Genomic DNA, 13,098 nt, shown 5'->3' with positions numbered 1-13,098 from the left:
AACCAGTTATAATATGTGACTATAGATACAAAAAAATTAACTCCGTAAAGCTGGCTCTTCCAGTTACTAATTTTTCTTTAAAATGCTTTCATTTAAAATTAAGGCAAAAAATGGTTAATCTATGACTTCTTGGTAAGACTTTTTCATATTAAATAGGGCATAATTTTACTGCTGACAGATATTACAAAATATGAGGATCACTACAATTAAAATATTAAGGAGAACAGTGTCTTCATTTCAGGTATATAGTGGTGCTTTTTAAATCAGGTTCTGTAGTGGGCAAAAATATGTCACGAGAAAGAAGGGAAAAAAATGGAATGCCATGATTATTCTAAAGCTTGACACAAAACTATAAATCTCTTTCAAGTGAAGATACACAGATCTTTGTGTAGACCTCTGCAGCTAAGCAAACCAGCTCGCCTTTGATGTACGTATAATTATTAGGGGCTGAGGATTATGTCTTTAGGCAAAGCTGTCTAGCAGTGGGGAGGTATAGATCAAAACTGACATCATGACACAAGCAAGTGGAGAGGTGAGATGAGGTGGAGGCAAAAGTAGTTTGGCATTACTGTAGACCTTAAGTAAAACAAACTACTTCACTTCTTGAAAAGAACACAAGGAGGGGAGCAATTAGTGCCTGTAACCTCTTGATAGAGTAAAATCCTGACTACTAGCTGGAAAATTAAAAATGTAATTAACAAAAAGCTAAACATCAGAATAAAGAAGAAGATTCAGCAGATCCACTTACTTATACAGGAACATATTGTTACACTCCCAATGAGGCAGGTATGCCAGACCGTGAATTCAGAACTACCACTGAACAGCCATGCCATGAGTGCTGGGTGCCACTAGCTCCTCTTGAAACTCAAGCAGTCTACATCAAGTAGAGCATCCTTCCAGACCATGCTCTTTGTCATTTTTTTTGTAGAGGGCAGGAGTTCTGGTAATGTCAGGCCTACACATGAGCTTGCTACTTGCTAAAATCCCCCATCCAAAGCCCAGTGAAGACAGTGGAAATCTTTTCATTGTGTTTAGTAGGCTCTGCATCAAATGCTCTGTGTGGCTTGATATGTGCAAGACGAGTGTACATGTGAGCACAGTTAAATAGTTTCAAATTACTATGGATTTCCAAAGACATTCATCTTGTGTGGCACAAAATTTAAAAAGTGCTTGTGGAAACTGATTTCTTGCTATAGGTTAACTGCCAATCATACTTAAAAAACATTTTTCATTAAAAATGTTTTTCTGACTCTCTGGGGAAAAAGTCACATTATTAGAAAAATAAAAGCAAAGGATTTGATTCCAGAGGTTTTGATTGACTTAAACTGAAAATCTAAATAAATAAAAAAGAGATCTAATAGCTCCCCCCCCCAAAATAGCATAAACGGGTGTCCCCTGAGTCTTTCCAGTTCATAGTTCATCTGTGTGTTGGATAATACCACTTAAGCATGCCATAAACATGTTATGCAGTGAAATAAAAATCATGCTATGAAATAAAAGGCTAAGATTCTCAGTTAACTTGAAACTTGATAGCAAGAGAAAGATGTGTGTGCCAAGGAAGAGTAGGAAATGAAGAAGGCTTTGTCACCAGTGTCAGAGAGGGTACTTGAGGGTAAGGAAGAAGTCTATTGCTTGAAAAATGAAAGGAGTCATTATGGATCAGAAGAGGAACAAATGTTATCAACTAGGCTAATGCAGGGCCAGAGAAGGTTACAAAAACAGGGGGACAATTCTAAACATGGTCTTGAAATGTGAGCAGGCTTGCCAGGACTGTCAGGAATAGGGGAAGATCTGAGTAAATCACAAGTGATTTGCAGGTAACAGATTGTATGCAAGACCAGACTGGTATCTCTGACACACTGTATGGAAGACAAAACACTATAGCATATGTCATTATTAATTACCACAAAGAACATGTAAGCCATTCAGTATAAAATACTATCACAGAACTAAGAAGAAATGAATAAATTATCCACTTAAGGTTCAAAATGGCGACGTTCCTTGACAGTAAGGTGAAACATTTAGGGACCCTACATTTTGAATATCATTTTATGAACAGTGTAGGAAATTAGACCTCGGTCTCTGTGAGAACTGATAAGATTTCCTATCTCACTTGCAAACCTGATGGAATATTTCCAGAAATGTTTTAAAATTCTGTTTTAAGTGGAAAAACCTCAAGCATTTTCATGAGACATTACTGAACCACCAAAATATTAGTCAGTCCCATCTAGCATTTCAGAACAATGCAATTATCTCAACATCAGTGTTTTTATTAAGATACCTCTGTTAGAAATGTCGCCTAAACATTAGAGTAACTAATATTCTGAATTTAATTCTAAGTAGAAATATAAGGTTTCCCAATTTGCCATTCAACTATGCAGCAGTTATCTTCCTTGTCACAACATGAATCCCTTTTGGGTGAAAGCTATTGATTTGAAGGTTAAAATCATCTTGCTAGGCCCTAATGTAATTTGTTGGAAGTTGGCCTTGGGAAACTTTCTGACACTGACTACATATGCTCTTCGTTGGATATTCATTGAGCAATGATGTCTGAAAGACTGAGTTCTTCATCTCCGTGATCATTATTAGTTATGGCATTTCTTAACAGGCTGTGCCATGTCAGTTCTTTGCAACTCAGGTTTTACATTAGCAACCTACAGTTTGCAGCACTGAACAGATGCACTCTTCTACCATGGACAATATTGTACCTAGTTATTTGTGTTCCAGGAGCGTGTATGTGAGGCTATACCCATAAACAGAATTTATTAGTAAGCCTACAAATATTGTCAATATTGAAGAAGTCCTCTCTGTTTTAATCAAGTGAAACAAGGTGCACAGAATATATTTTAGGCAAGGCTAAATGAGAACTCCCTGACCTTGTTAAGGAACCTGCAGATCTACTACAGAAATAATTCAACAGGAAATCTTTGGCAAAAGAAAACCACAATATCTATGGCCAGTGGTCTGCTGATCAAATGAGAGTGGGGAAAAAGGAGACAGCTAATGCGGTCTCTGAGATGTATAGTACCATTACTTCAATCTTCTCATGCCTCAAGATGCATTTTCACAGGCTGTCAAACATAAAATCTTATGAGAATAATTTTAATTGGAAAATTTTAATCAGTTGAACAAAATACCTGATTCTGCCAAAACCATAGCAAGTAATAGCAGCAAGCTCACTTGACACTTCATCTTGCTCAGCAGTATTGTCACAAAACTACCATGCTCTGAAGGTCTACAGGTGTTTTGACCACACGGACCCAGACACTGTTAGCTTCTATGGTGGCTTCTTCAAAACAGTGTATAGCAAACCACGATCATGTGAGGAACTGAGAAGAGCTAAAATTGAGAAAATTTTAAAATAATCAATCTATTTCTAGTTTATCTTGACACAAATCTTGACCCAATATATGTGAGGAACCTACCAATGATTATAGAACTCTGGATGACATCTGTAAATTTAGGCTGAAATTGTACTGTCGTTCCACATTATTTGTAGGAGCTTGAAACTTTTCCAAAACTCCGAGTTTGAAATATATTATGTTTGAAGTGAGCCCTGTACACAGAAATATCTTGACAAATTAAATATATCTGGGGTGAGACGGAGCACTCTCAAGGGCTTGGGAATCAGCCAGGAGCACTGAGTCATGTTATTTTCAAGTAGTGCTGAGCTGAGTTTTGGGGATGGGCTAGCTCAGGAAATATCATCAGATGTTGATATGTGAGAATGGTTCACATCTGTACTATGTAGGACCAAATATTATAGTGTAATATATATATATATATGAAATATGCTGTAGAGAGGCCAGATATTATCTAGGGAGGTGTTCAGTATAACTGGGGATCAATAGCACTGATTGCACCTTGTTGCCTCTGTTTGATTAGGTTGCTGCTTTCTTGTAGAAGTCTGAAGTGGGCGCTCAAGAAGTGTGGGGGTTGATTTGGGAAGTGTAACCATTGGTGAACTGGGTGGCTGAAAGCCCCAAAGAGCAGGGACTAGATGAAAAGGACTGGACTAAGGAGATGGTTAGGGGACAGAGACTTGTTTGAAACTGTGTTTTAAAATTTCTGGCTCTGGTATGAGTTTTTTTCCCCCTCTCAAAATGTTAGATAAATATAGTACTTTACATATAAAGCACTTGTTATCTTTTTTTTTCACTGGGTCCACAAAGTTCATGCCTCATGACACCTTTTTTGCTAACAACAGTTTATGAAATAAAAACATCATCAAGAAAGGACGTTGGAATAAAGTATAATAAAACAAAACATGTGGCTGAGATTTCACGTGTTTAAGATGAGATCCAATCTGCAGTGAAATGAACTCATGGGAGATTCCTGTTTATTTTCATATAAAATGAACTGGATGCAAATTCATTACTGTTTATAGACTGAATCTCAGTGACAGTTTGTCCCTGGGGCATTGAAAAGTATTTTAAATCATTCTGATAGTTAATTATTCAGCAAATGAGAACACTTTAAAGACTTTATCATACAAAATGACTTTAATAATTTATGGTTATGGGGCATTACAGAGGTAACTGTAGGACTGCTCTGAAGGAGGGGAAGACTGTGTGCCTGCGCATTTATAACCAAACAGTAGTAACACGTGTATTACATCTGATATGCAAGTAGGACATTTGTGATCACCTCAGGTTTCTTCCCTATCCCTCTCTTTGTGTATGTGTCTATAATACTATATAAGGCTCTCAGTAATCTTAAAAATAGCCTAACTTCAGAAATCTAGTAATAGCATTAGTTTGCAAGGAATTAAATGAAAACACAGATTATGTCTTAAATTTTATGGATTAAGTGTAAGAGAACAGATAGTGATCAGAGATAAGTCTTAGGTATCTTAGGTGCAGAGGATGACTACCTAGGAAATAAGAGAAGAGAAAGCAAGGGAGGTGTAACTGTACACTTTAAAAAGTGCCCAGTAACAGATGACCGAAACAAATGTCAGTTTTGGCAATTCTAGTGGTGAAAGGGCTTGCCCAAATGCCCAGCTGTGGTGCAGAAAATGCTTGAAGTGACTTAGGCTTGGAAATGAAAGACCCTGAAGAGAAGAGTTCAGGACAGGCACTACTTGATTTCTGTTCCGCTGCAGAGGGAAGGAGGTGATACCGTATTGCATAACCCTGAAAGTCATGGATTTATACAATATATAGAAATAGCCACGTAAACACACATACCACTTCTCTACATTTCTATATATTTGAATGGCATTTGCTTGTATGCTCTCAGTAAACACCTAGATGTACAGTTCTAAAAGAATCCTATGGTACCCAAGATCTCAAAGGTTTTGAGACTCCTGAATCATAATCATATTCTACTTCTCGGCACGGGACAAGGACAAAAGCTCAGTAATTTCCTCTAATATTCAAAGATGCAGTGGAATAAGGAAAACAGCACTGTGCATATTTTATACAAACATTTTGTGTTCTTTTTTTTCCCCCTTTGTCCACTTTCTCACTGCTGGAGGTCAGCTACCTAGACTTAGACCCCTTCTGCTTGGTTCATGCTACAGGCCCAAAATCAGAACGGTCTACATATTTGCATACATCTTTTTTGCGACAATTCAGAGGAAACACAAGGAGAAAGTGAATGAGTTATGAGTTCCCCTGCCTGAAAAGTTGTCTGTGTTTGAGCTATCAGTCTAACCCTGCAATTTTTGCATCAATATTCCTTATGGAACTGCAAGAATCCCACTGCATGCAAAGCTGTTACTTTAAAACGAGGATATGAGCCTGTGTTCACAACAGCAAATGTTTCATCTGAATGCTGCCAAAACATTAATGATGTGACTCCAGTTATTGGCACAGTGTGCATGAGCAAATATTTAGAGGTGAATGAGACTGCCATACCTGGCCTCTAACGCTGGTGTGAGTAAAGATTTTCAGATTCAGTCCCTTACCTCTTGCACTACAGTTCAGTTTGTACAGCCTAAACTTTTCTATACAGCCATAGTATAAATTTTTTTTGCTTCATAGCTATTGTATTGACACAATCCTCACATGGGTACTGAAAGGCAAGGCTATGCTATTTTTATAAGCCTCCCTCTTTAGTTATGAATAAAAATACTGTCTCACTTTCAAAGAAAACAATGCAATGGAAACAATAACTCCCCTACAAATATAACATGGTGTTGTACAGGACAAGTATTGATTAAAACAAAAAGGGCTTTTTAAACACCATTAATTCTTACCAATTCTAGTAGTTATTGATTCTGCATCAATGTCATTAGCCTTTTTCTTTGCCACTTCAGCTAGTGCCAATTCACCCTTATCTAGTGCAAGGTAATGGATGTCCTTTGGAAATAAAAGAGAAAAAAAAAAAAGATTAATCTAAAATGAATCTCATAGGAGTAACAAAAGGGGTTTTGAAAGAAAGAGGTTCTTTTATTATTTAGATCACAAACACAGATGGAACTGATGAACCTACCATTGCAATTTAATTCTCTTCCAATGCAAATTTATTATCTTTCTTGTGCTGTTGAATACAGCAATTAATAAAACACTGACCAATCATGCACTGATAAAAGTGAAGCTATTGACTCGGTGTATGAAAGAAACCAATCTGTCTGCTTTTAAGGTAACTTCTGTTGGTGCAACATGAATTAAGAGAGGGTTGATAGGAGGTGGCTCTGTGTAAACCAGATCTGAAGTACTCGAACTCTTCTGGCTGACAGCCCCTATTTGAAGTGTGTTAAGGTTTCCACCCAGTACATGAGTTTTGGGGTAAAGCTCTTTGGGGACTAATTTTTGTTTGGAGGTTGTCATGTTACACTTACTGTTCTTTGAGTAAGGTGATGGTGGTCCTCTTTGTGCTGATATTGGAGGTAATAATAGCAACAATGGTTGCTCAATGGTTTTAACACCCACACAGGTGACATGATTCCTAAGTCACTCCTGGACCACAAGGGGCTCTCCAAAAATATTAGTGTCTAGCATGAATAGTTGCCAATACTCTAGATCTAGTCCTTAATGTAGGGTTAAAAATCAGAGGGCTGCAGCAGGGGCATATCATTACATGCTGAATTGCAAGGCTTTTTATTGTGTGTTAACCTTTGAGGTGAAAACCACCTGTACTACATACAGCACAATTTGTGGGAGAATATATTCCCACTGACAAATTACAGTCTCACTGCCCTTGGTTTTGGCCCTTGAAGTAAAGTTTCATCCTTGACCATTAATAAAGAGACAATTAACCCCCTTCTCCTTTGGTGTCACGGCCACAGGCTGCTCTGTGCATGAACTGAGACATATGAGGTGAGGCAAATGCAAGAACAGTTGGCAAAGTTTTTTTTCCCCACTTCTTTGCTGAAGATACTATTTGGTATCCAAAGATTTAAGTAATTCCTGGCCATTGTTCTGCAATCTATCTACATGCAGGAATGTAAAGGGAAAAGGAGTATTTACTGGAAATATTGACCTCTGCATACCATAAAAGCAACTATATTCTCACTAATGCAGAAGTTTTCAGGTGAAACTGTCCTTCTCAGTGTGAGTTTACTGCCACCTTCATCAATAAGACAGAAACTCTTACAGGAGAAAGTGACCTTACTCTAGAAAGAGAAGCTAGATGAAAAAATGAAAGTAATAGTGTTAAAATAAAAAGATGCTGCTTTTATTATCCTCTCATTTAATAATAATAATAAAAAAATTAAAACAAAAAGAAGAAGCAAATTGAGCATGTTAGGGAAACTGAGACTGATTACACAGGAAAACCTGGCACTGACTTGCAGGATCCCAACAGTGCAGGAGACAGCAGCGTTTTCTAATTACAAACACAGGTGTGACTTAAAAATGCGCAAAGTGTCTTGGAGCAAAGTAATGAGTTACGAACTTGTTGCGAACTCTGTACTTCCTCTCTTTGTAGGTCTAACACAGTTGTCAGGAGAAAAGGGCCTGAGTAGCAAAGTATGATTTCTATGAAGATTAAACAGTAGATATTGTCAGCTTATTTAGATAACAATAGAAGACCTAAGGGCTCTTGAACAAGTCTGAACTTACAAATATTTGAATGTATAGGCAGATTGTGTTCACTAATTTTAAATACATTCTGACTATGCTCAATTACTGTCTTTCTGTAGTTTAAACTAAGAGAAGGATTGTATACTTCAATGCAATTTTAAATAATAAACTTGGGGAGGGGATGGAAACAACTGCAGAAAATGACAAAGTTCTTCAGTTAAGAGGTTGTGCATGCTGTGTGTATCAAAACATGTTACTTTCAGATCTTGTTTTTGCCCATGTTCTCAGTTTTGAGTAAAGAAATGTGAAGATGCTATATACCCATCGCTAACTTACAGGGGCCTTGTAAGAAATGAAGATATGGCTGGTAAGTGGCTTTCTTCATGGTTCCTCAAGTTGCTGTCATAAAGAATTAAAAAAAAAAAAAAAAGTAGCTCGTCTCTGTCTCTAAACAAGCTTTAGAAAGGAAAGATTACAGATACAAAAACTCCTAATTAGACAATTTCAGATCAAATTTAGGTGTTCCTCATTCAAATAAGCCAGCAAATTTGGATTTTTCTAAGAATTTATAACTCTCTGAGTAGAATAAAACTAGAAAATAAAAGAGAAAGAAGAAACATTGGGTGCCTTAAAGAATGACAGAAAAAAAAAAAAAAAGAATGAAATTAGCTGAATATTCATTACAGATTTTTTCACACAATTATCTAAGAATTTATCAGTCCAAAGATCATGTCCCTCTCAAAAACAATGGTGACAATAAAAGCAATTTCCAGCTGCTTATCAGGAGTTTGCTGAAATGGCTGTATTTTATCATTTAACAGTTTGATTAGTTTTTGGACTAATTCCTTTTTACCCTCATCTTTGTGACTCACAGAGCTGGCCCTCAGCAAGCAGAAGTCATTTGAAACACTGATGTGCATTTGTCTATAGGATATTTCTGGGCAAAATTCCAACGTTTCTTCGAAACATGCACTTTCCTCATCAGTGTATCACCCAAGATCTGACAGTTTTATTAAAGTGTCTTTTCCTTGCATTTTTTGCTACCTTTGGTACATGGGATGGCCTTTTGAATTTTCAGCAGCTGAGAGCTGGAGTGTACTACAAAAGGATTTCAAGCTAACAACCCTTCTATTGCTTGATCTTTTCTGTCACAGATTGGATCAGTCACTGTCCAATAAAGGTAGCTGTTGTTCATGATATTATGTCCTTTTCAGTTTTATTTTTTATTGAACTTTGTAGGAGATGATAATAATTGATGGACTTAGATGTGACGTGAGGGTAAAGCTTATGGGGAGACACAGCAGTGTCTGTGTGTCTTGTTATGGCATCATACTAGTGACGCTATAGCTATAGGACTAACTTTTAAGCTTCTTTTTTTTTCTTTTCACTTCTATGAAAGAAATTAGCCCTCAGATAGCGTTCTGTCAAACGTTTTTGCAATCTCAAAACAAATAACAGGAATGATGCAGAGCCCTGTTTGGTGAAAGACATGCTCAGTATAAACTCTCCTGAGACTTCTAAGGAAATGTCCTATGTCTGAAGAAGGTTATTCAATGTTTGGATGCTCCTCAGCCTCTGTTATATCTGCTCCTCTGTACCCTTTCCTTTTTTGTTCTTTCTCTGTTCCCCTTGAATAAATAGATCTTTTTCTTTCGCATTTTGCTTATGTCATCAGATATCTTTAGTCTACTATTTCTTCTTGAAATCCCATTAAATTAACTGGGAATAAGGTGGCATGACTCCTAGAGCCTCCCAGAGTTTATAAATGGATTTGGTTGGTCTGTAAAACAACAGTACAAATAATTGACCTATAGATTAGTTATTCATGCTGCACATAACTATAAATGCTTTAAATATAAGGAAAGTCAAGTTGTATATTATAAATTGCATTTTGACCTATATAAACAATATATACTAATCACTCAGTGTTAAGCAGAAGTGAAGGATGCACGAACCTTGCTTAGCAATAGTATTGTTATACTAATACCTAGAAGGACTGCAAGCTTTCAGGGAACAGGTTATATAATTTTCACACAGTATTTAGTGCAATGAAGCCTGATTCCCTAGAAATTACCATGGCACAAATAAACACTTTTTATGAGCTATGCACCTTTAAACTTCTTGAGTCCTGTACTTAGTAGTCCCGCAGCAGTGCCACTGTTGGCTTATTGTAAAGTTTATTCATTAGTACCTTACTTAGGAGATGAATTAGCAAAAGGACATTTCCCCAGAGGAGGCAGAGTTAATAGAGGATTCAGAGGCAGTTGTGTGTGCTACTTGTTGCATAATTTAGGGGAAACTGTGAGGAATCTCAAAGGTAATGCAAGCAGAGTGAGGACAATATAGAACTGGTTTTGATCTCACAGTGATGTAATCTGGGAGGAACTATGTGGATATATATATTCACGTTTAAGAGCACTGGTGAGATGGGAAATGGAGAGCAGCTGTTGAGACAGGAAAGGGAAAACAGAATAGGAAAGGATGGACCTAATTTCTCTGTGAACATTGAAACTCCTCTTGAAGAAAGGTGGAGAACCTTTTTGTTGAGAGGAAGACATGGTACCACTTGTGGAGGCAGGTACTGACAGTCCCTCCCTCTTGCTAGCAGCTTTGCGCCCATCTCTTGACCCAACACTGGTGTTCCCCACCCTGGGACAAAGGTGGTCCCTCAGTCCTGCTGGCAGTGGAGGGAAGGAAAGAGAAAAAGATCATGTAGGAAATGCTCTCAGCCATATGAGAGAGGGCCCTTGAGATGGCAGGCCAAATGCTGGGTCATTTGTTCTGCCAGAATGGCTGAAATTACTCAGGGCGAATTTATTATCTGTATGGTGGGAGAGCCCCCAACAAAAAGCCATAACCTGCTGCAGACAGGTTACAGTCTGAATCTGGTATGTGGTTGCAAGTGCTTAGCTTGATTAGGTGTAAAATTTGTATTGAAGTTATATTACATAAAAAGAGAAAAGGAAAAAGCTGAGCTAAGAAGAGGAAAAACTGAGGAGAGTAAACATAAAACATGTAACGAATTTCCTAAAAGTCTGACATTTTCATCACATTCTTTTGATGCATACTTAGAAAAGTTTATCGCAGTATTCACATCTTTCTAATTAGATGGAACAAGCCAGATGATTAGAGCCATGAAAAAAACATCAAAAGGTTCACACAACTTTTTATATAATTAGAAGGGAATTTTCATAACCCATAAAAGCAGGATTTAATTGTGTAATTTAACATACAATTTAAATATCAAGATCAAACTAGCAGGGCAAGTGACTTAATGGGATAAATGATATTAACATCTAGTGTCAAAGCTTAATTTAAACAACAGAATGTCTTCATTATGCAAAAGAGTCAAGCAAACGAATCGTTCAAAGGGCCTTTTTTTCAACAAGCCCCTTTCCTATTGTTTCTTTGAAAACAATGAAATCAGCTGTGGAGCAGCAACATGCTGAGAGACTAGGAAAGCACGATTGGCTTTGTCCATCTGACCTTACTGTGACATTGTGGTGCAAGATCTTATAAAACAAGAGCCTCCTGCAGAGCTCACACGGAGGACCTTTTAAGAGCTGGTTAATTTTACTTTTGTAGCTAATTAAATGGGAGGGGGCAGAGAGTGCATGAAATGTAAAAAACCTTGGGTTGATGCTGCTGAGCTTTGTTGCTTTAAAAGTACCTGTAGAAGCATTCATAATTTGTCACTTTTCACAAAACCCTAAGAGACAAACTAAGAGCATTCAGGATCCCCAGGATATGGCCAGCTCTTGTGTCCAGAATTCAGCAGCTGTACTTCTTAAAGGAACGGATTAGAAACGTATAAGCTTATTAGAGTGAAAGATGACATTCACCCACATCAGGACAGACAAAGAAGGGGAAAGTTGAAAAACATATACATTAATTCCTGGAAAATAAAGAATCGCCTTTAGGCCACGCTAGGGAAAATGTCAATGACTCTAAAGATACTCAGTTCCTATTGACAAGTTTCATGATGGCAAAGGGCAAACCAGGTAGAATAGTTCTGTCTTCAGTATGTGTCTAAGACTGCAAATGACACGGATCCATTTTAATGTGCACAAAAGCTGACAACTAACATCCTGACAACAGCCTCTGTCTCTAGAAATGACTCACCATAAACAGGTCCCGAGCACCTATGTCAACAGCTAGCAGAAATGCTTTTTCAAATCTCTGATACCTGCAAGAAAAAGGAAATATGTCACTTGCTGAGGGTAATTTAAGAGCGGCATCAAATTTTGTTAATGGACAGATGAAGTCCTTCAATTCTTTGGTGATGCCAAAGTTTTACTGGGGAAACTTGATACACTCATACTCAGACTGCAGACCTATGAGATAGGACAGTGTCTACCCTTAACCTTCTTCATCGTTTAAAACCTTCAGCAAGTGTTATGTTCAGTGTTGAGTCCCATCAGACCTAGTTGAATCTGAAGGGAGCTGAAGGTACTGTAGATCATAACACATTTATCCTTTGAAACATACCAGCCACAACATTCTAGCCCCAACACATTGGTAGGATACTCAAAATCCCCTACAGAAAAGACTAATCCCAAATCTCACAAGACTTCAGAGGTCCTTGTAGAACTTTGCATTGAGTTTTGTCCTCACAGACCCCCCAATATCCCCCCTTTGAAGATGGTAATCCAGTTGAGTCATGCTAAACAGTCATGAATCCTCAGGGACTGAAAAAGGTAGGGGTGACACTGCTTTGCCTTCTAACTCCCTCAGCCCAGTATTAGCATAGACTCCTGAGAGTTTTCTGAAGATCCTAAGGTGAAGAGGATTGTGTCAGTGAAGTAAAACAAGGGGAAAAAGAGCAAAATCCACAAGCAAAAATTACCTCTAAATGTGCTCTAGAAGGCACCACCTGAGTATCACCTACAGATGCAACAGAGTAGGAAGGGAGCAGTGTGGATGTGGAACTCCACCTTTACCGCTAACCCAGGAGGGCTGTAGCATGGCGTATTGAGACCATTACTTTGGTGGGTTGAGGGCTTGATGAAGAACAGCTCCCTCCATTTGTAATGACACAGACTGCCACTTTCTTCCTACCCAGAGACCATACACCACCTCCTGGTAATTACAGCAAATACCTACATGGAGTGGAGATACCGTGGAAGGC

At 37.9% G+C, this 13,098-nt stretch overlaps 1 protein-coding gene across 1 annotated transcript in view; it reads right to left on the bottom strand.

Moving 5' to 3' along the window:
* The window catches only part of WDPCP (WD repeat containing planar cell polarity effector), a 106,174-nt gene that overhangs the window by 35,772 nt on the left and 57,304 nt on the right, over positions 1–13,098 (bottom strand). The window contains exons 12-13 of the mRNA XM_075708186.1: positions 12,093–12,156; positions 6,203–6,305 (exon numbers count right to left, since the gene is read on the bottom strand). Of these exons, the coding sequence (XP_075564301.1) occupies positions 6,203–6,305; positions 12,093–12,156 (167 nt within the window). The remainder of the gene's footprint in view (positions 1–6,202; positions 6,306–12,092; positions 12,157–13,098) is intronic.

This window comes from Pelecanus crispus, chromosome 3, assembly GCF_030463565.1.
Source record: "Pelecanus crispus isolate bPelCri1 chromosome 3, bPelCri1.pri, whole genome shotgun sequence".
Taxonomy (NCBI): domain Eukaryota; kingdom Metazoa; phylum Chordata; class Aves; order Pelecaniformes; family Pelecanidae; genus Pelecanus; species Pelecanus crispus.
This window is presented reverse-complemented; position numbering and strand designations above follow the sequence as displayed.